Source organism: Balaenoptera borealis, assembly GCF_965194805.1.
Source record: "Balaenoptera borealis genome assembly, chromosome: 13".
Taxonomy (NCBI): domain Eukaryota; kingdom Metazoa; phylum Chordata; class Mammalia; order Artiodactyla; family Balaenopteridae; genus Balaenoptera; species Balaenoptera borealis.
Genome location: NC_138870.1, coordinates 39,893,132 through 39,920,467, shown reverse-complemented (window position 1 = coordinate 39,920,467; position 27,336 = coordinate 39,893,132). Strand labels below are relative to the sequence as shown.

At 40.9% G+C, this 27,336-nt stretch overlaps 2 protein-coding genes across 9 annotated transcripts in view; one reads left to right on the top strand and one right to left on the bottom strand.

The window, feature by feature from the left end:
* Positions 1-22,345, bottom strand: part of PCED1B (PC-esterase domain containing 1B) — a 146,097-nt gene extending 123,752 nt beyond the window's left edge. For all 8 annotated transcript variants that reach the window (XR_014233105.1, XR_014233106.1, XM_082349468.1 and 5 more), the window contains exon 1: positions 22,214-22,345. The gene's annotated coding sequence lies outside the window, so the exon portion shown is untranslated. The remainder of the gene's footprint in view (positions 1-22,213) is intronic.
* AMIGO2 (adhesion molecule with Ig like domain 2) lies at positions 21,585-25,389 on the top strand. The gene is made up of 2 exons (XM_082349409.1): positions 21,585-22,468; positions 22,842-25,389. The coding sequence occupies exon 2, from the start codon at positions 22,905-22,907 to the stop codon at positions 24,468-24,470; it is 1,566 nt and encodes a 521-aa protein (XP_082205535.1). The 5' UTR covers positions 21,585-22,468; positions 22,842-22,904; the 3' UTR covers positions 24,471-25,389.
* Positions 25,390-27,336: the final 1,947 nt, after the last annotated feature.

Genomic DNA, 27,336 nt, shown 5'->3' with positions numbered 1-27,336 from the left:
ACCGTGAGTCAGTATGGCCTTGGCACCTGGGAAAGGAGTCTTATCATCAAAGGAATACCAGCATTGCATCCCAGGAAGAGGGGCGTTTAATCTTAAGTTTTAGCACGGACATTCTTTACTTCTGGTCAGTGTGCCGTCTTCTTTGGTAATTAAAGCAGATGTGCAATGTATGTTTGATAGGCCACAAACAGGCTGTTTTGGTTTAAAGTTTAAATTAAATCATGTATAAGCCAGAATGACTTCCCCATACCTCAATATGTGACCATTTCTTTTATCAGGGTCCATTCAGTCTCAGATTCGAGAAGCATCAGGCAAGTGGAGACCTGTTCATCTCAGCCCCAGGACCAACTGATTGGTTTTTCATTACTTGGTTGATTGGTTTGACCAAAAGTTACTGTGGGAATGATTCATGGAAGCGTTCTCCTGCACGGGATGTAAACACAGCCTTCTAATCTAGACCTTCGCTATTAAAATGGTCACAGATAGCTGCGAATTACTACTGTTGTGAAACTCATGACTTCATCACGGCTTCTGGCCGAGCAGATGGAGAGCCGCGTTCCACACACTGCTGCAGCGCCCGGCTTGTCCCCGGGCTTTAATGAGCACAGCCTGGTAGATGCGACGCAGATGACAGCATGGTACCCTCCTTGCCCCGCTCTGTTCCAGAGTAACACATTTTTCAAAAGCCCATCGAGCCTTGAAAGCCTCACACACGCTGCATGATATATAAATATATAACTGCCCCGAATATAGCAAAATGAGTCGCTATTAATAACTCAAAGAGTCATGGAGATTCAGGCAGTCCAGTTCCTCTGCCGAAAGTTAAGAATGTTTGCTCAGTGCTTTGACTTTTTCTTTTTTTAAACTCTGTTCTTGATTTGCTACAGTACATTTCCTATTTAGATACTCCACTGCGTATATGTCAGACTTTATCTGTGACCTTACTAGGACATACCAGAGCATACAGGATGGGAATGAAAAGCCTTTTAAAGCTACTGGGGCTTTCAAAATCGTGCCTAACAAACATTTTCCATTTCTCTCTACCATAGCAACTGTCACCTTTGCCTTATATGCAGAAATTGCTAAGGGGCAAGTGAAAAGACTCCCTAAGTTACTTACTTGATTATAATATTGTACTGTTAACTGTTTCTTGAACGTTTACTATGTCCAGACACAGTGTTTCTATACATTGCTAAGCTTTGCATCAACCCTACAAGGTAGGTGTTATTCCTACTTCACAAACCAAGGCTCAGAAATTAATTAACTGCCCTGAGCTGACATGCAAGTGAGTCTCAGGGCTGGAATTCAAATTCAAGGCTCCTTGGCTTGAGCCATATGAAACTGCCAGTTGTCAACCATTTCTGACCAACACTGGTGATTTTATGGTTCAACCTACTACTACAGGGTGTTGGCCCTGAAAGGAAACCTAGAAGCTCCTTCTGACATCACCATTCATTTTATCAGAAAATTTTCCAATGCAGTACTGGGAGGAGGAGGAGGGGAATTGGTCAAATGATCTATTTTTTTCCCACCAACTATTATTACCATCACAAATAGAGACATAATATAAAACTGCATCAAAAAAAAATGGCAAAGCCTGTCAAAAACTCTCTATTCTACTCACATTCCTGGATACATTCTATCTGAAAATCTCCACATGTAATCATGCTCATCAGACTTTTCCAAGCACTGAAATGATTTCTAGTATTTAAAAGCTAATGATGTTAAGATATAATTTTGATAGACCACACGTTTTAGTGAGCAGGTAGGCTATGAGTCTATAACACATATACATCAAAAAGATAATTTGGCAAGAGCAATTTAGTTTCTTGGGAATTACCTGAAAGACAATAGCATAGTGGCTTAGATAGGAGCTACTGTCTATGACAAATTATGTCTCTGCATTCTCTTAAAAATGGTGCAAAATAAACCCAACTCTTTAATTCACAGTTTTCTCCATTGATATAGTTAGAATGGGAAATATTAAGGTGGCTAATAGTAATTATTGCATTTAATATGTGATGGCGACTGAAGAGTAAACTGTTAAATGCATAATTGGGACGGTTTAGTGTCACAAGTTTGGCTCAAAAGGTAAATAATAAGGAAAGGGTCAATGAGTCTTAGACTGAGATTTCAGTCAGGGGAAGAATCTCATTTTACTGAAAGGGAGACTGAGACAGAAGAAAGCCAAATAAATGACAGAGCCATTCAACTCATTGGTGATACCTCAGTGACTAGCATTCAGTTCTCCTGACTTCTGAGTTAATGTTTTCCCTCCCTAAAATCATAGTCTGGCTTCATGTAATATTTCATTTCTCCTTATCTACATTTCTTTTCCTTGAAGACATCTGGAATGAATAATAAGAGGTGTGCCTAACAAATTAATACATTAAAATGAACTCAATATCCTGGGTGATTATATTTTAAGATGGGATAAACTAGATTCTTTAGATTTGTTGAAACAAGATGATCAAATAACTTTAAAAGTAAATTCCTATGATCTATTACCAGAATCCAAAGTCTGATTGGCCTTTCTCAGGGTCAGAAAAGATTTCCTTTCTATCTGACCCTTTCCGGACTCTCTGTTTACCTCTTGTATGGGAGGCATCCGATTTGAGATACTGGAGGATTTCACATGACTCAAGTTTCTGACTCAATATTATGAATAGAAATCTGAACCATCACAAAGTTTACGATAGCTTTACCATATTACTTGTGAACCAAATGGCACAACCAAAGGGGAGAAATACCCTAAATAAGAGAATACCTAATATCCTTTTAGTATAATGATAAACATACAGAGAAAGAAAAGGAAAATAAGTATATTAATAGACGGATGGATGATTCAGCTGGTTTCTACATTAACAATGACTCATTCTGTAAAAATTGGCATGTTTATAAAATAAATCATATTATTGTACCAGAAAAGACAAGCACATAATATGCTAGAGAACCAAACATGCTCACAAAATAGTTTTCTTTTATTTCCATATATGACTTTCTTGAGTGTTTTGAATATTACTCTGGCCTTTAATGACATAGAAAAGGGGAATAAAATGTTAATGATTGTTAGAAAAAGCAGTCTTTTATGCATGCAAATCGTTTTTCTAAAAGACTATTTATGAATAGTACTGGATTCAAGTGTTTCTATTAATAATCCTTCATTGGCCTTAGGTCAAGTCTGTGAGAATGGCTCCTTATCCAAGGAAGGAGTGGAACATTGCACAGTGTAGCCCTTCCTTTGGAGCCACTGGGTTTATGCACTGACACCTGCATTGATGAAAATGTGCTGAATGTCCTCATTGGAAAGTCAGCTTTATGACTGGCAGGTAATGGATGCGGGCTTGTGGATTTACAGGCCAATGAGTTGGGAGTGCCCAGATGGAACAGGAGGTTTTGCTGGCTCAGAAAATCCCTTTCAGATGCCTAAATTGGCTCCTTTAATCACGACCTTGTGACTATGGCTGGGCCACCTCTAAGTCTTCTTTTCCTGGGCTATGTAAAGGCTAATACTGCTTTCCCGTCTTTCTCATGCTCTTCAAAGCTTTCTAGTAGGGCTCACGGAAGTCTAAGGACATGTGGAAGTCCAGATGGAGTAGCAGAAGGGAAAAGCAAAATTTCTGAAAAGGTAATATCTGAATATTAGTTCCGACATTCTAAAAACATTCGAGAGAGGTGGAGAAAGAATACTCGTTCAATTTATGTATATGACATGTATCCATCCAAATGAACGCTATAGGTGTCAGCCAGTGTCCTTAGGTGCTAAGTATGCAAATATGGTGGGGACGTAATCCCTATTCTCAGGCACTTACAATTTGATAGAAGAGTTTTACGTGTGTGGGCGCGCAGCGCAGGGTGTGGGAGGATAGGGAAAGGTTTCTGTGTAATGATAAGTAGCCCTTTTAGGCAGAGAGAATGGTTAGCTACTGAGATAATAGAAGGTGCTCTGGGAAGATTCCGAAAATATATTCCAACCAATGCCCAAAATGATACTGGGAATTGTTATTCCTTAGTGCCTACTGTTGCCTTCTCACTGCACTGCGTTTCTAAAATGTTACTGGAAAAGTCAGACAATTTGATAGTGGGAAAGTTTTTCAGATCGTGTTCTTTCCTCACAGGAGAGAGAGGGGCCACAGCAAAGCAGGGTGCCTGGGGAGAAGGGATCCGTCAAGAGATTGCTGGTTGCTAGGAGTCCAATCTCACTCGAATTAACTCAAATTAAAAAGAGGGGTTAACTGTAAAGATAAAACCGGCAACCTTATAGACATCCAGAGGCAGGAAACAAAGTCCAGCTGGACTTCATAGTGACCTAAGCTGGGAACTAGAATTTCACTGGGTCTCTTATTCTCTGATTCTCTGTCTCTCTCTCTCTCTTTTTTTTTTTAACTCTTTCTCTTTTGACTCTTCTCCTTGATTTTTAAGCATATCTAATATCTTCCCTCTAAAGACTTGGCTTCCTCTGATTATTCATAATTTGGCTTTCAAGCAACTTTGGTTGTACTTGACTTTGGCGTGCACTGGCGCCAACCTCAGCCCAGACTGGACGTGAGCTCTGAGAGGGAGTCCACAACCATCCTTTGTCGTTTCTGTCATTTGGCTCAAATGCTTGAGAGAGTCTAATCGTCCTTGTCCATGAGTCTGCTCCTGGTCTATTCAGGCTGGGGTGAGGTGGACATGGGGTGGGGTCAGGGCCACTTAGGCCTGTCCTTTACAGCACAGGCTGTGAACAGCAGGAATCCTCAGAGACAGGAACTGGGGAGGAGACACAAGTGTCCCAAAGCATGTCAACCACTACTCCAGACCAAACGTTTTCTCCTCACAGTGTGGCAGTGGGCAAGCCTCACTTGCAGAGGGGCAGGACCTTGTCTGCTATGGCACAAAACCGAGTAGCACTGTGTTTGGAGCATGGATGAAAATGTGGTTTCTGAGTCTCCATCCCTTTTCTCCCTCTGCTATAAATTTAACAGAAGGTAAACTGCTGCTTCAACGGTGCCACTGCCATCTCTGTGAATGGGGCCAAGAGAATCTTTGGGTAAACAGAGGAGACAGAGCTAGATACTGAGGTTCTTTTCATCCATGCATTCATTCAGTTAGTTAACCTTAGTAATCACCTGTTCTGTTCTGCCTTCTGCTAGAAGAGTAGGAGAGCCTTATATACTCCAAGAGTTTATTTTATTAATGGCTCTTTGGGGTATGTGTTTGTTGACTTTCCACTGAATACAATCTAGATATCACCAGTGAGAAGTTCCCAAAATACTCTTGGAAACCATTGTACCTAAAAATTTCTAAAAGCAGAGTATTAATAAATACAGATACATAAACAGTGTTTATTTCTGGTTCTGAAAACTGAGTTCAGTCCAGTGCCTGGAAAGAAAAACTAAGCAGAAAGACTAAAATAAACATAATATAATCCATCTCGCTTCCCCTTCCTCACTCCTGCCTGGCTTTAATGTGAGCTTCCAGCTGGGAGGAAACTTACTATGTTTGCTACAGGCAGATATTTATGTCTGTTTTGAGTTTTAAAAATCTAGATTAAGAGCTATAAAAAGAAGGAAGAGGGCGATCATTTAAGAAGTTGTAATTAAATTGTGTATTTTGAGGGATGTATTTTCCATACCCACACTTATCTTTATAGACAGATGAGTTATTTTAGGTATTTCTAGTTGATACAGATAGTTGAAGACCTGAACTAGGCATCAGGGGACTTGGGTTCAGTGTAAGGTGTGTAAATGTGGGCAAGTCTCTTTCCTTCCATGATCCCCACTTCTTTGTCTTTTGGGCTTATCCATCAAGTTATTAACAGTATCAACTGAGAGCTGAACATTAATGCTCTTTGAAAACTGGAGAACACCATTCAGTAAGTGTTTGAATTTGACTGAGTAAATTCAGGACTTTATTGAAAAATCAGTATTACTGCTTGACCTCAATACTAAAGTTGTCTTACCCAAACTTACAGTCTACTTTTGGTGATTATTTAATCAAAATTCTATCTCGAATATATTTAAACCAGCATACTTAACTCACATAGTGGCTGCGTTGCAAGTTTATTTTTGAAAAAATATGCAGGAAGGAATAAAAAACACTGAAAAGGGTAAGTATATGGGTATTTATAAATTACTATTGACTGTACAAAACAGTAAATGTAATTTTTTTTGTAGAGTAAAATCTATGTAGAACTAAAATGCAAAACAGGAAGAACAGAAAAGTCAGGAAGGGTAAACAGTTTAAAAGTTTTAAGGGTCTGATAATATCAGAGGAGTGGTAAAATAATAATTTGTATAATTCTGTAATCAATCAAGGATATGTGTTGTATTCTCTAGGATAACTACTATCAGAACAAGAAACTAATGTATTATTTGTAAGATATTAGAATAAAAACATTAAATAATTAAAAATTTTTGAATAATCTAAAAGAGGCAAAAAAAGGGGAAAAGGAACATAAAACAAAAAGAAAAAAGGAATATAAAAGGGAAGAGCCTAATAAAAAATGAAAAATAAAATTTTATCTAGAAAGCTAGTTATGTCAGAGATTATACTGAATGTAAATGAACTAAATTTGAAGTAAAAGACTATGATTGTCAGACTAGATTGAAAAAACACCCGTATGCTTTAAATATAATAATAATGTTTAATGTAAAAGAAAAGACAAATAACACCAAGCAAAAACTAACAATGAAAAAAGCTTGTGTAACTCTATCAATATCAGGCAATGTGAACTTTAAGATAAGACACATTATTAGAGATAAAGACAGACAGTTTATAATTGTAAATGGGGCTATCCAATAGGAAGATATTACACCTTCTCTATGCACTCAGTAGCATTGCTTCAAAATAAATCAAACCAAAATGGACAGAACAAAAAGGGAAAATGTTCAAATGAACATCACAGTGGGAGGCATTAACATATCTTTCTCAATAGCTGGTAGGACAAGCCAAAAATAAAGAATCAGTAAGGATATAGAAGATATTAACAGTACAATTAGCAAGCCTGATCTAGTTGCCATGCATGTAAAATTGCACCTATTAATGACCAATTCATATTCGTTTCAAATGTACATGGAACATTTATTAAAATCAATATATTGTAATATAAAGTCTCAATAATTTCAAAATGTTGACATATTTAAGAATATCTTCAGTGACCACCAAGGAATTGAACTAGAGATCAATAATGAAAATAGAAAAAAAACAACTGCTAAAAATTAAACAATACACTCTAAATAATCCATGGGATGAAGAAGAAAATAGAAAATATTTTAAACTGAATAATTAAAAATACATTTCAAAGCTTATGGGAAGAATTAAAATGATGCTTAGAAGGAAATATATAGCCTTAAAAGCATATAGTAGAAAAGAAAAAAGTCTTAAAATCAATGATTTAAGTATTAATCTCAAGAAACTAGAAAAAGAGCAGCAATCAAACCTAAAGAAATAAATGATAGAGACAAAAACTGAAATCAAGGAAATAATAATCCAACATTAAAAAAAAAAAATCAAGGAAATAATAATCCAACATATAATAGAAAAAAATCAACAAATCCAAAAACTGGCTTTGAAAAGATTAACAAAATTAATAAAACCAAGACTGAAAAAGAGAAGTAGAAAACCCACAAATCAGCAACAACAGCAATAAATGGGAGGATATCACTATTGATTGCACAATATAAGTATTCCAAAAACAACTTTATGCAGATAAACTTGACAATTTGCATGAAATAGACAAATCTGTTGAAAAACACACCTTACCAAAGCTGATAGAAGAAGAAGTAGAAAACATGAATAGTTCTGTGTATGTTTTAAAAATTTGAACCCATTATTTAAAATCCATTCCCCAAAGAAAAGTCTAGGCTCAGAGAGCTTATCAATGAATTTTCCAAAAATTTAAGGAAAAATAACACATGTAATTCTTCATGAAGACAGAAACAGAAGCAGAACTTCCAGACTTTTAAAAAATGAAAATAGCATGAACTTGATTTTAAAACTCTGACAAGCATTCTGAGAAAATTGCAAACCCATCTTTCTCATAAACATTATTTAAAAATTCTTAACAGAATACTAGGAAATCAAATCCAGTGATATAGTAAACTGAGGACAGTTTAGTCTAGGTGGGCAAGCAGGTTTAACATTCAAATATCATAAACTCAGTTAACCACATTCATAAAAAGGAGTAAAATCACACGATCATATCAAATGCAGAAAAAGTATTTGATAAAGTCAACATTTACTTGTGATGGAAACTTTTAGCCAAGTAAGAATAGAACTGCCTTAATGTGATAAAGAATATTTACAAATTACCCACAGCAAACATCATTTTCACTGAAAATGAAACTTTCACTGAAACCTTCTCCCTAATATTGGGACTGGGTCAAGAATGGCCACATTGTAACTGGAGGTCTAACCGGGGCAAAAGGCAAGAGGAAGAAATAAAAGTCATGGAGATTGAAAAGGAAGAAATTAAACTGTCATTTCCAGACAGTATGATCATGCACATAGAAAATTTCTAAAAAATCTATAGGCAAATTCTTAGAATTAATAAGAGAATGTAAGAAGGACGCTGGATATAAAGTCAATATACAACAATTAGTTGCTATAGACTGTTTGTGTTCCCTCCAAAATTCATAGTTTGAAATCCTAACCCCAAAGGTGAGGGTATTAGGAGATGGGGCCTTTGGGCTCTGCCCTCATGAATGGGATTAGCGCTCTTACAACAGAGTCTCCAGAGGGATCCCTAACGCCTTCCACAATGTGAGAACACAGGGAAAAGCCACTGTATACGTATGAAGAAGATGGCCCTCACCAGACACCAAATCTGCTGGCACCTTGATCTTGGACTTTCCAGCTTCCAGAATTGTGAGATATAAATTTATGTTGTCTATAAGCCACCGAGTTTATGGTATCTTGTTATAGCAGTCTGAGCTGATTATGACATGAGTCATAGTTGTATATACTGGCAATAAACAAATAGAAAATAAAACATTTATAATAGCATCCCAAAACTCAAACACTCGGAAATAAATCTCATTAAAGATGTGCAGGACCTCTAAACTAAAAATTAGAAAATATTATCGAGAAAAAATAAAGGAGAGCCAAATAAATGGACTTGTTATGGATTGGATGACTCAATATTGTAAAGATATAAGTTCTCTCCAAATTATTACATACTTCTATGTACTCTCAACCAAAATCCAAACCGTGGGATATTTTTCCCAGAAATGTACAAATCAATTCTAAAATTCATATGGAAATGCAAAAGGCCAAAAATAGCCAAGGTATTCTTGAAAAGAACAAATGTGAAGGATATATACTATATCAGAAACTATTAATATAAAGCTAAACTGTGTGATACTAGTACATGACCAGATAACTGTCCAATGGAACAGACCCACACACATATGATCACATGATTTATGACAAAATGACCATGCAATTCAGTAAAGGAAAAAGGTGGTCTTTTCAAAAAATTATGCTGGGTCAATTGGATATCCATATGGGGAAAAAATGTCTATTGACTTCTACCTCACTTTACACACAAGAATCAATTCCAGGTGTGTCAGTCCGTTCGGGCTGCTATAACAAAAATACCATAAACTTTGGCGTCTGGTGAGGGCCTGCTGGCTCATTCATGGATGGTGTCTTGTTGCTATGACCTCACATGGCAAAGAGGATAGGGATCTCTCTGGATCCTAAGCATCTCCCAATGCCGCACCTCTTAATACCATTACCTTGGGGGTTGAGATTTCAACATATGAGTTTGGGGCAGAACACAGATATTCAGACCATAGCAAGATGGATTGGAGAACTCAGACCATAGCAAGATTGGATTGGAGAAATAAATTGAAAGATAAAACAGTAAAACTTTTAGAGGGAAGCATTTTCATGACCTTGGACTAGGCAATGCTTTTTAAAATAAGAAATAAAAAAGAAGGAAAAGAAAAGAAAAAAATTGTAATAAACTTGACCATATTAAAACTAAGAACTTATGTTCACCCAGAGTGAGTAAAACAGCAACCTACAGGGTGGGATAAAATGTTAAACATATATATTTATACACACTTAGGTAATATATATGATAAAAAACACAGATCCAGAATTCTTAGAAAGCTCCTACAAACCAATAAGATAAAGATGGACAGTTCAACAACAAAATGGGCAAAAGACTTATAAAAGAGGATATGTAAATGGCCAATAAACATATGAAAAATTGTCCCCGAGTTTATTAGTCATCAGGGAAATGTAAATTAAAGGCACAATGAAATATTAAGACCTACCCACCAAAATGGTTAAGATGAAAATGATGGAGAATAGTAAGTGTTGATAAAGATGTGGAGGAATAGGAATTCTCATAAACCGCTTGTGGGAGAATACTTCGGTACAACCACTTTGGAAAACTGGCAGTTACTGCTAAAGTTGCATATGTGCATAACCTGTGATCCAGTGAATACATTTCCAGGTTATACCCAATAGAATTTTGTGCAGATGTTTATCCAAAGACATGTATTAGAATGTTCATGGCAACAGTACTCGTAATAGGCAAAAATTGGAAACTACCCGTAAATCCATCAAAAATAAAATGGTTAAATAGTGATATAGTCACACAGTGGAATACTACATAGCTGTGAGAATAATCTACTACTACATGCAAAAATATGGATAAAACTCTCAAGCATAGAGTTGAGCAACAGAAGCCAGACGAGAAGAGTATATATTTCATGTATATAATGTATCAGAACAGGCAGAACTAATCCAGCCGTCATGAGAGTGGTTATCGCTGGGCATTTAGAGACTGGAAGGGAACATGGGACCTAGTGGGTGCCGGCAAATGTTCTGTTCCTCGATTTGGGGGACTTTGCCCTTGTTTTGTTAATCCTCTTCTGTACGTGCTACATGATTCTTATCTCATGACTGTCTTTGCCGGAACATTTTTTTTTTCCTTCAAAATGGTTGGACAGAGCTCAACTTCTGCTTATGTAATTATTCAGTTTACTTTCAATATGCATATTTACCATTATGTTTTATTGAGGTTCTGCAAAATGCCTGCTTCTCAGGATTATTTCTGGAGGCTGACTTTTTTTTCTCCAGGTAGCTCCGCAGCTTTCTGAGAACTCTTTCTGATGAGTTCTGTGTTCTTTGTCCATCTGCCTCTCTTCTGATCACCATTCTGCCTTATTTATTGTTGTTCTGCCTTTGCTACTCTGTTACTGTACTGATGAAGAAAGAGGGAGAGATTATCTTTAATAGGAAGAGTAATTTTCTGATTGGGGCAGAGTCATGATAATGTATTTCTTGTGTAATTTAAGATTTCACTGATTAACTGCTTGGCATATTCTGCCCAGGGATGACAGTGCCGTGTCCAGCCAACCTGAATATGTGTACTTGTTGGCAGACATACCTCTCCTGTGGCAATGGATTTGTCATGCTTGATACCACTAATCATTAAACTCATCAAACTAACTACTCTTCTCTTCTATTTCGCACTCAGTAAATTTGTTTGTGATTATAAACTTGGCTTCCCAAAGCTTTCTTATAGGCAGAAACTATGATTAGGACCATATCAAGTTCTGATCCACTTGATTTTTGCTTTAAATTCACAGGTAGGTATTCTTTTGGTTTATATTATAAATCTTTCTCCACACAACAAATTGACTCTGGGACATCAAAAATATCAAGCTTGGACCTGCCAACCTGGGCTGTGTTGATGCTTTCAAGGTAGTCCATCTGGAGAGCCCACCATCCAGCTTTCCCCCCCAGACACACCCTACAAACAAGCAAACAAACACATTTGATACTCATTGTGTCACTGTTATTCTGCTTATGAAAATAGAACTAAGGTGCTCAGTGCCAGCGAAGGAGATTTAGGAAAGAGGAGTTCAGATGTCCAACAGTTCTAATAAATATAACTGAGTAAATAAAAAATGCCACATTGAGATAAATGTGGACAGCTGCCACAATAGCATGTTTTTCCATCATCCTGCTGTTTCTGTAAAGTAGGAAATGTCAGTGAGCTGACTCATCCTCCAGCAACTTGTTCAGATTGGCACCTGACCTCTTCTACATAACTGCTTCCAAGGAAAGCTTCCTTAGTTTCCTACCATGCATTTCTATCACAGTGCAAGAGGCAAGCAGCAGCATGTCAAAACTGCTCTCCAGAGAGAGTGATTATTATTATTTTTTTATTTTGGTTTTCCCTGTAGTTCAAAACCCCTTTGGGTACCCTCCAGTGTGTATTGACATTGCCAGTCATCTCTGCTAACTAAAGGTCTTCAGCCAGGATGTTCCCCACAACCTGCCAGCTTCAATTCCCCTGGGGCTTTGGGCAGCCCAGGCACGCAGACTGGCGGCTCATTCCCATCTGCAGCAGCTGAGAGTACCATGGAGAGTAAGGCAGGGCTGAGCGAACAACGGGTTCTTCAAACGAGGACCAAATGAAGACCTGTTGTGCTCTGGTACAGCCAGGCTCAGAGGAGCCACATAATTAGTACAAACATCACCTCTCCAGATCTGTTTATTTTGTACACAAACCTAGCTTTGGTTCCATTAGGTTCAACAAACATTTGTTAAACATCTGTGCTGTGTCAGATCACATCCAAGGCACAAGGGCAATAAGGCTGAACAACACATGAACAGGACTCACTGTAACACTCTTTTACAGCTTTATAGTTCCCAAAGCACTTTTCACATGTCTCATCTCCATCAGCCTCGTGAACTCACATAGAGCCTACATGGGTACTGCATTTCCATTTCACAATTGGGAGACTTCAGAGTCTGAAAGACCAGGTCAACTTCCCTAAGGTCACACAGTTAGTAAATGTAAGTTCTGGCGCCAGAACCCAGAGATATGATTCTTTATTCAATGCTCAATTTTACCACATTGCCCTTTTTTTTTTAATACATTGCCATTTGGCATACAATTAGAGGATGTTTCAGACCCTTTGCACATGTCAGGAGAGAGATGCTACTTTCCTTGCTTGTAATTCTCCATTGTGAATGCCGTGGATAAAATGAGCCAGAAGGATTCATATTATTGTTGCTTAATTCTGAGAGTTCATTTTCATCTCTGACTATTCAAATAGTTTCTCCTGAATTATGTTTTTATTTGTATCCAAATCACTCTGTTGAATCAGCTACTTGGTCAACCAAGAAATGGTTGACCTAAAATTAGAAAAAGTGAGTAAGACCTAAAATTCTGCTTGTATTGGAATTTTCAGTGCCCAAAGTACATATTTTCTGTTGCAAATATTTTAGCTCTTGGTTATATCCAATTTGAAATTGAATTATATACTGTCTTATATCCTGTAATTATTCTAATAACACTACAAATTCCTAGAGGAGGGCAACCATATCATGGGTCTGGGAGTGTGGCCAGAACTAACAATATTTGCTGAACGGAATTTAAATTATGGCTGACCCTTCTACTCCGCAATGGGAAGCATTAGAGTTAATGGTTGAGCATGAGATCAGAGCGAGGCAGACTTGGGTGACAGATATGGTTCTACCACTAATCTTGGGCAAGTTATATAAATCAACTAAGCCCCACTGCCCTCATTAGAAGATGGGGATGTTAATGGCCATCTCTTAGGACCCTTGTAAGAATTAAATGAGAAGCCTGGCAGATGGTGAGAATGAATGTTGGGTCTTATTATCAATCCCACTTCCTTGGATCTTTCCAGAGGTCCTTCTGCCTTCCCCCATTTGAATACAATGTTTCTTTTCAGGAGCACAGACTGAAAGGTCAGAGTTCCAGAGTCAATTACTCACGGAGCATTCACCAGAGAGGGCCTTGGATTTGCTGAAAATAATTGAATTAGTATTTGCAACAGTGCTGGTTATATAATAGAGTGTTTATTATTTTCTCTCCCAATTTTACGTTACTCTATTTTGTGTAAATGTTGACTAGCAAATAATGATTGCTTCCAATCAGATAGTTCCTTGAATAATCAAGTATCACCTTAACAAAGGTATGATAAATTAATTACTGCTACAGGAAATCATATTTTTTAAAGGACATAAAACTGGAGTCTGAATGCTTCATCTAGTTCTCTAAACTGGGTTTGTTACAAATTATCCGTATTTTTCAGAGAGAAAATTAGCCCCAGTTTTGAGAGATATAACAGCATTTAAGAATTCAAATAGACGATCCCTTCAGGCTAATAATAAGCAAAGTGAAAATTAGAGCACCTACCATTTATGACCAGTCATAAATGGAACCATAATGCTAGACGCATGGCTTTAAGACTGAATTTTATAAAGCAAATTGTCATCTGCTTATTTCATTCCTAAGGCTGAGAATTCGGAGTATTTTTTTAAAAAAAAGAAAGAAAAGAAAGGTCTGCTTGTTTCTCTTGTTACATAATTATGACAAAGAGAAAACCATCCTTTTGCAACATTCTCAGTTTCCTCACAACAATGGATTTATTCTTTCAGCAAAAATAAATTTACCAGTAAGATTATAAATGGCATTCTCTGATTCTTTACAGTTTTTCTGTATCTTCCACTTTCCCTACAAGGAATGCATAGTACTTTTAGGATTAGGAAAAAAGGTTTTTAGTTGTTACTTTTTTGTTGTTTCTCATTGAAAAACCAATGGTGGTATGGGGCAGGGGACCATGCTCCTTACAAAGGCTGGTCTAAAAATGTTTTGTGAGAGGGAAGGATTCACAACTGCTGGGAGTTGATCCCAACCAAGGATGTTGAGTTGCAAACCTGGGAATATGGACAGTTGGCCAACAAGAAATATGTGAGTGACTATATGTGCCTCATTCTAGTAAGACTTGTGAGCTACAGTAGCCCTTGTGTATTGCTAAAGTTCTCAGGCTAAAGAATAGTGCCCGGAACATAGCAGATGCTCAGAAAATATTTGCCAAATAAATGACAGTTGTGCTAAGAGGGGACAGCAATTATTATCTCAAACCAGGGGAAATCAGAGTCACTTCCTGCCTGAGAAGCCAGAAGAGGGTTTGTTCTCTAAAACTAGAGTTGCTGAATATTAAGTAATAATCACAATAAAGAAGAAACACTGATGCACGTGACTTAGTCGTCGGTAACTTTAAACAATGATAAGTTGTCTCTGTGATTTTTCTTATCACAAAAGCATTGCAGAAAAATAGAAAATGCAGATAAGAGAAGAAAAAGTTTAAAACCACTGTTATGATAGGTATATATTCTTTCAGATTATCTTTGATGCATACATATAATTCATATACATATGTATTTTCTTTTACAAAAATTGGAAGAGCATTTTTTGGTAATTTTTTGTTATGTCACCAGATATTTCTCTGCTACATTATTTTTAATGACAATATAGCACAATGACGGATGCATGCACAGTCATTTATTCACCCACATCCCTGTTGCACATTAAGGATACACTTTTTTTTTTCCTCTGAGAAATGATGCTGACCCTTCATGATCGAATACTTAATAAATTAAAGTGATGTCTCTACTATAGACAACTTGTCCTCAGTTGCTTTTCCTGAAGCAGCCATGAGACTGACATCATTGGGGAGAAAGAGGAGGAGTTTGTGTCTGCCCGGTGCAACGATAACTGACCCAGAGGAAGGAACTAAACCCAGATCGGCTCTAACTGGTTAGTACCTGTGCTCTAATCGTCTGTCTTCCCTGGGGCCTGGGCAACAGGAGACAGGTTGTGATCAGAAAATCAGATTCATTTTTTGAAGTTAAAAGGAATTTAAGAAACCATTAATTGTCATATCCTTAACTGATTCTTGGGTATTATGGAGAGATGAAAGCAGTTTTGCCCAAGACTAGAACTTAGATGTCTTTAGCTCAGAAGACTGCTAGGTTTCTATAATCACACAGGGGCTTGATACTTTCATAATTGAAGACTCTGGACAAATGGGACTTCCGGCCTCAAGGCTGACAACGGCAGGGGCAGATGCCCCACGTCTAAGCTCAAGGGCAACTAACCCAACTATGCAAGACTTTCAAAGGGATGATCCCAACTGGTCCTACAACCTTTAGCCAAAAAAACCCATCCAAACCTTGAAAACATTATGCTAAGTGAAAGAAGTCAGGCACAAAAGGTCACATCTTGTATGATTCCATTTATATGAAATGTTCAGAATAAGCAAATCCATAGGGACAGAAGGTAAATTGGTGGTTGCCAGGGGCTGGGAGGAGGGGAACTGGGAGTGACTGCTTAATGGGTCCAGGGCTTCTTTCGGGAAGTGATGAAATTATTCCGGAGTTAGATCGTGGCGATGGTTGCACGACATTAACCACTGAAGAGTATACTTTCAAACGGTCAAAACAGTGAATTTTGTTTACGTGAATTTTATTTCAGCTAAATTAGAAAGAACAACAGCAAAGATCCTATCCAGTCCGTGTCCATGAAGACAGGAGACAGAAAGAGCAGATGGGTGAATGGTGATTGCTTGAAGAGTTGCCCCACTGTGGGCTCTCCCTGGGGAGGGTATGTGGGTACTTCTTGCATGCTCCGTCTCCACTCCCTGCCCCATTTCTAGCCTATGGAGCTTCCAAAGAATCCAGCCACATGCCACCTGGAGTTAAGAGAGCACAGGGGCTGGAGCTCAAGTCTCCATACGGCCAGAGACATAGTACTGGGTTCGAGATCTGGTTCTACCTTAAATCTTGGGCAATTTACAAAACCCAGCTGGAACAGGTCAAAGGTCTGTTGCAGGAGTGGAGTGCAATTCCAGAGCTGGTGAGCAACGTTATGTTTTCTGCGGGCCTAGGCTGCAGTCGCGTTGCAAAAACCCTACCAAGAGTGCTGCCCCCAGAGTGGGCTCTCAGCAGAAAGCTTCTGCGTGCAACAATCAGGCTCCTGCAGAGCTAGATACTCCTGTGAGCTGTCCCTGAAGAACACCCGATGTGTTCCAAGGTTAAAAAAAGAGACAACTTACATGAAAAGATGCTCAACATCACTAATTATTAGAGAAATGAAAATCAAAACTACAAGGAGGTACCACCTCACACTGGTCAGAATGGCCATCATCAAAAAGACTACAAATAATAAATGCTGAAGATGGTGTGGAGAAAAGGAAACCCTTCTACACTGTTGGTTGGAATGTAAATTGGTGCACCCACTATGGAAAATAGTATGAAGGTTCCCTAAGAAACTAAAAATAGAGTTGCCATATGAGCCAGCAATTCCACTCTTGGGCATATATCTGGAGAAAAATATAATTCAAAAAGATACATGCGGGCTTCCCTGGTGGCACAGTGGTTAAGAATCTGCCTGCCAATGCAGGGTACACGGGTTCGAGCCCTGGTCCCGGAAGATCCCACATGCCGCGGAGCAACTAAGCCCGTGAGCCACAGCTACTGAGTCTGGCTCTAGAGCCTGCGTGCCACAACTACTGAGCCCACGTGCCACAACTACTGAAGCCTGCATGCCTAGAGCCTGTGCTCCACAACAAGAGAAGCTACCGCAATGAGAAGCCCGCGCACCACGACGAAGAGTAGCCCCCGCTCGCCACAAGTAGAGAAAGCCCGCATGCAGCAACAAAGACCCAACACAGCCAAAGATAAATAAATAAAATTATTAAAAAAAAAAAGATACATGCACCCCAGTGTTCATAGGAGCACTATTTACAATAGCCAAGATATGGAAGCAACCCAAGTCCCCATCAACAGATGATTGGCTTAAGAAGATGTGGCATACACACACACACACACACACACACACACACACACACACACACACACAATGGAATATTACTCAGCCATAAAAAAGAATGAAATAACGCTATTTGTAGCAACATGGATGGACCTAGATATTATCATACTAAGTGAAGTAAGACAGAAAGAGAAAGAAAAACACCATATGATATCATTTATACGTGGAATCTAAAATATGACACAAAAGAACTTATCTGTGAAACAGAAACAGACTCACAGACATAGAGAACAGATTTATGGTTGCTAAAGGGGAGGGAGGTGGGGAGGGATGGACTGGGAGTTTGGAGTTAGCAGATGCAAGCTATCAATATTATATATAGGATGGATACACAACAAGGTTCTACGGTATACCACAGGGAGCTATATTCAATATCCTGTGATAGACCATAACGGAAAAGAAAGAAAAAGTGTATATATATATGTATAACTGAATCACTTTGCTGTACAGAAGAAATTAACACAACATTGTAAATCAACTATACTTGAATAAAACAAAATTTTAAAAAAAGAGGCAACTTTAGATTGGTGTCCCAACTACACTTGATTACAGGAGGCGTGCTAGAATCAAATGAGACACAGAATGTGAAAGCCCCTCATAGCATATAAAGTGCTATTAAAGTGTTCATTATTAGTAAAAATGACTCCAAATCATCAAACTAGTGCTGTAACAATTTCTTGTCTCATATACCTAATTCCTTACATCTTTGATTACAACCTGAGAAATTCTGGAAATCATAGGGCTAGAAAATGCCCTGGGATTTCATCTAGTCAAATCCCTGCCCCCAGGCAGGAGTTACTTCCAATCCCAGCCAGACACTCAAAGGACCACACATGCCTAAGCACACTAGATTCAGAATCACATCAAGTGTCAATTCACTTTCTCTTATCCGTTGGAGTCATTACTGAATGGTCAAAAAAACCAATAGATTATGCCATGTGGAAAAGACCAGAGAAATATCTATGTGTCCTATTTTAAACTCCTGAGAAGGCAACTCAACCATCTGTCTTGGCAACCCATTGCAGGCTGGAACTACCCTGTCAAAAACGTCTCTCTTCTGTTTAATCTAAATCCTTCAAGTGGCGCTTCAAGCTAATTTTGTCCCATTCCATTTTCAGATAATTTGGAACACAGTTGTTTACCATCTGGGTTATAGGATTATACAATGTCACAGGGTTTTGGTGAGCCATAAACAAAATAATGCATGTAAAACACAGAGCTCAGATCTGGCACATAATAGCCCAATACATATTTATTTATTATTACCATCATTATATTTACTAGGACTCTTTCAGTCACAAGTGACATCAACACAACTCAAAGTAATTTAAGCAAAGGAGGAGCAGGAGGAAGAGGAGGAGGAGGGGAGGGGGAGAAGAAGAAGAAGAAGAAAAAGAAAAAGGATGCGGGGTGGAGAATGTAATTAGAAAGGAAGTAAAATTGTGCAGTGGCCTTCAGGCACTGTGGGATCCAGGACTCAAATAATGTTCGCAGGGCTCGTCTTTTCCTCTCTTCTGTTTTTCAGAAAGGCTTTTTGAAGTATAAAGAGCAGGAGGGCAATGAGCAGATTCAGGTCAGGTGAGCCTAGAATAGGTTCTCCCTTCAGCAGCTGATTCATCAAAAATTCCTTCAATGACAAGCAAGTGTCAAGCAGGGTTCTAGAAGCTAAGAAAAGAGCAGTGTCCAAGACATAACATTTTACCCTTGTGGAATATACGTTCGAGTGAGAAGAGTGGATCTGGTAGAAGAAGGGGAAGGGATGCCAGAAAGATATAAAGTTATCCTCCACAAAGTAAGGTCTCAACTTAATACCATTATTACGGTCAACTCTTAGCTTTCTCTTCACCAAGCCAAGTAAACCCATCCCTTTCAAAACTCTTTTCCCCTTGGCAAATGTGCAGAATCCCAAAAATCAGGTCTCTAAATAGATAAATAAATTTGCCTGTGGATTTGAGTGCATGTAGTTTATTTAGGTTGTGTAATCTTTGCATAATATTTCTAAGATGTGCCTTCAGCCCTAATAACATAACATTACCATTCTGTTTCCATTTTTGAAAAGTCACTTAAAAAAATTAATTAATTAATTTTATTTTTGGCTGTGTTGGGTCCTCGATGCTGCGCGAGGGCTTTCTTTTAGTTGTGGCGAGCGGGGGCTACTCTCTGTTGCGGTGCGTGGGTTTCTCATTACAGTGACCTCCTTGTTGCTGAGCACGGGCTCTAAGGTGCACGGGCTTCCGTAGTTGTGGCCTGCGGGCTCCAGAGCACAGGCTCAGTAGTTGTGGCGCACGGGCTTAGCTGCTCCGCGGCATGTGGGATCTTCCCAGACTAGGGCTCAAACCCGTGACCCCTGCATTGGCAGGCGGATTCTTAACCATTGCACCACCAGGGAAGCCCCTAGGGAAGCCCCTAGGGAAGCCCCTAGGGAAGCCCCTAGGGAAGCCCCTGAAGGTCACTTTTCTTTTTAGACTGTTTTCCTTTTAAATACAGGTCTTTCTCCCACGTTCATGTTTTCCTTTGAATAGGATGTTAGTTACTTAGTAAAATACTGCAAACACCTGGTCATTTATTAGTCACTTAAAAAGTATACCTCTGAGTAATTTTTACCTCTGAGTAATTTTAATCTATTTCTCTGTGTTAATCATTCTAACTGTAAAAATGAAGGCCTGGAGACCAAGTTTTTTTGAGAACCCAAGGAAGTGTGGCCTAAACTTTAGAAAATCTCAACCTCTTCCTCTCCCCTGGGAGCTCGCTGTAAGGAATGCGTTCCTGAAGCATTTCAGGCTGTAGTCTTATGATAAACTTCAACTTTTCATAAAACTGAAACTAATCTGAATCAAGCTGCTCTCACCTGAAAAATCTTAATTTACCAGTGCTATTTCAGATTCATTCCACAAAAAGCCTAACTAAATTAATGATGCACAATTCTATTTAAATTTGGCGCTGGCCCAGCAGATCTGTGCTACCACATGAATCCATTAACGGACAATGTAGAGAACAACTCTCACTAAATTCACGGTACCGCAAGTGGGTGTGCGTGTGTGGGGGGGGGCAGTTGGTTGTCTCCATCATTGCTTCTATTTTTTAAGTAATATTACAAGTTATGTGCCCTGCCCCCAACTGTTGTTCTCAATTTGGTCCTCTTTTCAATGTCCCCCTCCCTTCTGCTTTGGTTAATATCTCTTGTCAGGGCAGTAATTTAGTTCTTTTAATCCGGATATAAGGGCTAAATGGGTCAGTTGGCTCAGTCAAATCCCATCGTTAAAAACTGATCTCGGAATCAACCAAAAATGGATTTTTCTTTTTTTTCAAAAATGGATTTTTAATCTAAAAGCTCATCAGCTCCACTCCCCTTCCCCCACCTCATTTTGCCTGGTCTTGTCACCTGGCCTTGTCCACCCTGCTTGCAACTTTCCTAGCCTGCCTCTCGCGAAGGGATGAAGAACCTCCGCGCAAGACACCCCTTCTGTCTGAGATCAGTCCTTGTCCGGCGCGAACACATTTTGAAAAAAAAAAAAAAAAGTCTGGCTCTGGGATTTTTTTTTTTTTTCTTTAAGTTTAATACTCTTATCTTTGCCTTCCAGGCGGAAGGTCGGCTCCAGCCCTTCTTTCCTGAGCTTCTCCTTCGCGAACGGGGGACCATCCCTGTCCCTGATGCTTCCTCCTGAGTTAGGAAAGGGATAGAAATTTCCCAGGGAGGTGCGGAGTGTCCCCGATGCGCTTTCCCGGTTCCTTTCCCCTAGCAGAGATCCTGTTGCACCGGAGGGAACGTGCCCCATTTCTTTGCGCCCCCCCGACCCCAAATGACGGCGGAGACGGAAGGCAGCGTCTGTGTTTGTTTTGTAAACCTTTAAAACCTGCTGCACTTAGCGCTTTGCGAGCCCCCTTGGCCTTCGCCCAAAGCAAGCCGTAAAGAGGTCGGGGAGCTCAGCGGACTGGGTGGGAGAGAGAGGCGACCTGCGCTGCCGCGACGAAGTGGGTCTTGAAGGGTGCGACCTGTCCCTCCGGGGCTGGGCGTGTCCCTTAACCTCCCCCAACCCTATCACCCTGCTGACCCCGGCTGGGCTCGCGGACGCGATTGGCAGGAGTGCGCGAGCGAGTCCTCACCCCGGGTCGGACGCCAGCCCCGGCCTCAGGTGTCGACCCCCCGCCCCGCCCGCGCGGCCGCTCTCTAGGGACCCGGGAGTCTGGGGAGGGTGGTGGAAGCGGCGGCGGAGCTGCCGGGTGGGGGCGAAAGGGGCGCCGGCCGCTGCCCCGATTGGCTGCGCCGCCGCCCCCTCCCCGCGCCGCGCGCCCCCGGCCCGCAGCCCGGGAGCTGGTTCCCGCTGGAGGGAGGACGTGCGGGGGCGGGACCGGTCTCCCCGCCCCGCACCCGACCCCGGGCGAGCGGGGATAAAACCCGGCCGGCGCCGCCCGGGAACCCGGGCCCTGCAGCCTCCCGTGCGCGGGGAGGCGGGGCCGGGTCCGACCCGCTCCCCGCGCCTCCGCCCCTCGGACCAGGCTCTGGGAGCAGGGCGCCCCGCGCGCGGGCACGCGACGGCCAGAGCGCCCAGGCGGTACCTTCAGCAGAGCAATGAAGACAGCCGGGGAGAAGCAACCGCAGCCGGCCGAGACGTTTCCTGCGCCCGGGGTTGCTGCCGCCGCTGCGGCTGCCTGAAACTCCCCAAAGTTGCGAGCCAGCGAGAGGCTGCCGCCCGCCGGGAGCTAAAGGGAAAGGAACTCGTAAGATGCCGGAGTGACAGACAGACGCACAGACCTGCAGAAGACACCACCGTCGGCGGCCTATCCCCGGAGCCCGTGAGGCTTGCCAGCTCTGTGAGTTGCTTTCTCGACGGGTGGCTTGCTAAGTATTTCCGTGTAATTGTTTATAAGATGCGTTTGTATATTTTTGTGACTCTTGGAGAGAGTTAAAAAAAAACGACGCAGGATGCACCTTGAAAAACAATTGAGTTTCTGATATTGAGACGGTTGTGTTGATAGGATGGGACTGTAAATGTCTGTAAGCAGGAGTAACCCAGGGAAAATTGCATCCAACGGTAAAAAGGATACATAGGCTCCCCAGTGTGAAAAAAAAACCCCCTCCATTTCAAAAGTTATTGGAAAGAAAGCCAGATGTTACTCTTAAGGGTTAACTAGTGCTAGTTAACTTTGCTTTTTTACCCCTCTTTAAATATTGATTGTTTACCAGGTTCACTGGTGGGAGGCTGAGCTGGTGGAAAAGGCGCCTGGAAGAGCCTTAGAGGCGACCATAATGTCTTTACGTTTACACGCACTGCCCACCCTGCCTGGAGTTGTCAGACCGGGCTGCAGGAAACTGCTGTGTTTGTTGGTGATCACGGTGACGGTGAGCCGTGGGGCCTCCGGGGTGTGCCCCACCGCTTGCATCTGTGCCACTGACATCGTCAGCTGCACCAACAAAAACCTGTCCAAGGTGCCTGGGAACCTTTTCAGACTGATCAAGAGACTGGATCTGAGTTATAACAGAATTGGGCTTCTGGATTCTGAGTGGATTCCGGTATCGTTTGTAAAGCTGAACACCCTCATTATTCGGCATAACAACATCACGAGCATTTCTATGGACAGTTTTTCCACCACTCCAAATCTGAAGTGTCTTGACTTATCATCCAACAAGCTGAAGACTGTGAAAAGTGCAGTGTTCCAAGAGTTGAAGGTTCTGGAAGTGCTCCTGCTTTACAACAATCACATTTCCTATCTCGACCCTTCAGCGTTTGGAGGGCTCGCCCAACTGCAAAAACTCTACTTAAGTGGAAACTTTCTCACGCAGTTTCCCATGGATTTGTACGTTGGAAGGTTCAAGCTGGCAGAACTGATGTTTCTAGATGTTTCTTATAACCGGATCTCCTCCCTGCCGATGCATCATATAAATTTAGTGCCAGGAAAGCAGCTGAGAGGCATCTACCTTCATGGAAACCCATTTGTCTGTGACTGTTCCCTTTACTCGTTGCTGATCTTTTGGTATCGCAGGCACTTCAGCTCAGTGATGGATTTTAAGAATGATTATACCTGTTGCTTGTGGTCTGACGCTAGGCACTTCCATCAGGTGCTTCTGCTGCAGGATAGCTTTATGAACTGCTCTGACAGTATCATCAATGGTTCCTTCCGTGCCCTTGGCTTTATTCATGAGGCTCAAGTGGGGGAAAGGCTGATTGTCCACTGTGATAGCAAGACTGGTAACGTGAATACCGATTTCATGTGGGTCGGTCCAGATAACAGAGTGCTGGAGCCCGATAAAGAGATAGAAAACTTTCACGTATTTCCCAATGGAAGTCTGGTTATAGAAAGTCCTCGTTTTGAGGATGCTGGAGTGTATTCCTGTGTTGCAATGAATCGGCCACGTCTGTTAAATGAAACTGTGGATATCACAATAAACGTGAGCAATTTCACCGTAAACAGATCCCATGCTCACGAGGCATTTAACACAGCTTTTACCACTCTTGCAGCCTGTGTGGCCAGCATTGTTTTGGTACTTCTGTACCTCTATCTGACACCGTGTCCCTGCAAATGTAAACCCAAGAGACGAAAAAATATGCTAAACCAAAGCAATGCCCATGCATCTGTTCTCACTCCTGGCCCTGAAAGCAGTGCCCCCGCCGATGAACGGAAGGCAGGGGCCGGGAAAAGAGTGGTGTTTTTGGAACCCCTGAAGGATACTGCGACAGGGCAGAATGGGAAAGTCAGGCTCTTTCCCAGTGAAACGGTCATAGCTGAGGGCATCTTAAAGTCCACGAGGGTGAAATCTGACTCAGATTCAGTCAATTCAGTGTTTTCAGACACACCCTTTGTGGCGTCCACTTAATTTTGTGCCTGTATTTTTATGATGTAGTGATTGAATCTCTTCATATTCAGCTTTGTGTGTGGTCTGCAGAAATAAACAGCAGGACAGAAATGGGGTTGTTTTGTTTTTCTGAAATACAACCAAAGGGTCTCTTTCCCTGGTTAATAGGAAATGTGCTAAAGCATTTAGGTTTGTGCCAGAGGAAGATGGGGTTGTTTTTCAGAGTTTAAGTTCTAGATAATATCTTAGTCTTTAGCACCACTGATAATTTCAAAGCTGGCCTGGAGGTGATATGACTGACACTGTTCTTTTACTCAGGATTCTTGAAAGAAAAAATAAATTCCAAGTATTAGTATTCTTAAAAAAGAGATTTTACTAACTTATTGGGACCAAAGTTGAGTTATGTTAAAGAAAAGTGTTGTGTTCATTTTTAAAAGATGTAGAAGGAAGAACCAAGCAGCAATTATTTATAAAGCACAAAGTAAAGTTAGATTTGGGAATAATTCGGTTCATGTCATCATTGCAGACCAGAGTAAATAGACTATCCTGATCAAATTTACTGAGCAGTGCCGCATCCCATATGGTGTTAGATAAATAGTACAGTCAAGGTACATTTGTTTGACTGTCTTCCCATTCTGTACATTTCCTATCTTTGTGCAAAAGATCTTACTGAAAGTTTAAAGCCATCATTATTTGTTGCCATAAATATGTAGGTGTCAGTGCCAGAACGTCTGAGTAACTTCTTCAACCTTTGGTCTAGGAGACTAGTATTTGTTTATATGCTTGTGTGAATGTATGTCTTAAATTATATGAACTGTTAAAGAGATACCACTGTATTGTGCTTTGGACATTTGAATTATTGTAAATATATGTGTTCTGCGACTTGATGTTCTGTTTTATTTGCCTATTTAAAAATATACATCTAAGATGTTTTATGTGATCTGATTTTGCTACTTTTGTGTTAAGCACCCTCTATAGCAAATACCTCTCCAAATTTCTTAGAGTTACAGTACAGAGTTTATTTTTTTTTTAAAGAGGGAAAAAGGCTCTAAAGTGTCCTACCCAGTTTATACCTTCTATATCACATTTTACTCTGATACCATTATACATTTCAACGAGGTTTGGAAGATATTTAAGCTCTGATTTTGGAACATGTGAGAGCCCCGGAGACCTCCTCCTTATTCCCATCCCTGCTGTGAGGTAGTCGAGTACCCACTCTTGACCTAGGTTTCCTCAGGTATGAAATGAAGATTTCAGACTAGGTGACGTCTAAGGTTTCTTCTACCCTGGAATTGATGACTCCCTGGTGGTCTTAGCTCCATTACAGACTTGGACTGGCTCTCTGAAAATGTACCATATGCTGATGGAGGACAGGAATGGGATTGGGACAGACTAGCGTAGCACTGCCTAGCTCCGAGGGGCTATGATTTTGGATCATCAAGTCCAGCTCCTTTCCTTTCTCAGGGATAAATGAAACCCAGAGAGGGTTGTGGGTTGTCTGAGGCCACACAGTGAGTTAGTGACAGGGTTTCGAGGAGAGCTCAGTTTCGGGATTCTTCCTGGCGAAGATAAGAGTCAAAAAGCGGTTATTTTTAACGATGGGGACGGAGAAGGAGCCAAAGAGACAAAAGAGAGGTCAGAAAATGGCAAAGGAGAATGAATCAGGCATGTGTTGTCCCTGGGGCCAAGAGAAGAGAATTTTTAAAAGATGGAAGTAGGCAACAGTTACAAATGTTTGGAGAACTGGAGAACCAGATGACGAGGGAAGACTGACTTTGGCAATGGAGGTTTTGGGGGAACTGGGTACTTGGTGACAGCTTGATAAGTGCCAAGCCAGGCTCCCAGTGGCAGACGCTGGTCAGCTGGGGGTTAAGGAGTGGGTGAGCCGTCAGGATGTGTGCGGAGGGAATAGGATATTAGCCACTGCTCAGTCGCGTTGACAATTCTTTATTGCCCAGTGTTATTTTTTTTTTTTTGAGGTGGACCATATTTAAAGTCTTGATTGAATTTGTTACAATATTGCTTCTGTTTTATGTTTTGGTTTTTGGCCCCGAGGCATGTGGGATCTTAGCTCCCTGACCAAGGATCGAACCGGCACCCCTTGCATTGGAAGGCGAAATCTTAACCACTGGACCGCCAGGGAAGTCCCTGCGTCTGCCTTTTAAACACAGACCTCACCGGTTAGATAAGATCCTTCAGCCCCAAAGATATTACAGGAAAACATTTTTTTTTAATTTAATTTTTTCTTTTTTTTTTTTTTTTTTGCCACGCCGTGCGGTTTGCGGGATCTTATTAGTTCCCCGACCAGGGATCAAACCCGTGCCCCATGCATTGGGAGCGTGGGGTCTTCACCACTGCACCACCAGGGAAGTCCCTATAGGAAAACATTTTATTCCAGTTCCTGCCATTTAAGTAATTAGGAAGAATTCTGTGATCTGTGTGACCTTTGAAATCATCACTCCTTTCATCGTTCATATTTGGAGAATCTCAGACTCAGAGATGCTGTGATTTGTTCAAGGTCACGAGGGAGTCTGGACACAAGGGCAAACTCTCTCGAACCACTGACACTCTCCAGCAAGGGGAGGGGCTGCCTCCAGGGGCCGTGGTCACCCCAATGCTGAGTGTGAAAGAGCCTGGCTGGCAGGGAGTTTGCAGAGGATCTCTGAATTCAACCTTTTCTCTTGGGTCCTTCAGCCCTCAAACCCTTGCTCCTGGGAAACGCATGCTGCCTTTGGCAAGGGGACATGGACAGTGGGGAGTTTGGAGAGCCTGATCTTGGCTGGTCCTAATCCAGATGCTTGGTTAAAGGATGGGCTGAGCTGAGATCAAAACTAACATACTTACAACCAAAACAAAACATACATATATAAAAACAGAATCACTTTGC

Coding starts and splice junctions, on each gene's coding strand:
- AMIGO2 (XM_082349409.1), top strand. CDS start 22,905: ATGTCTTTACGTTTACACGCACTGCCCACCCTGCCTGGAGTTGTCAGA.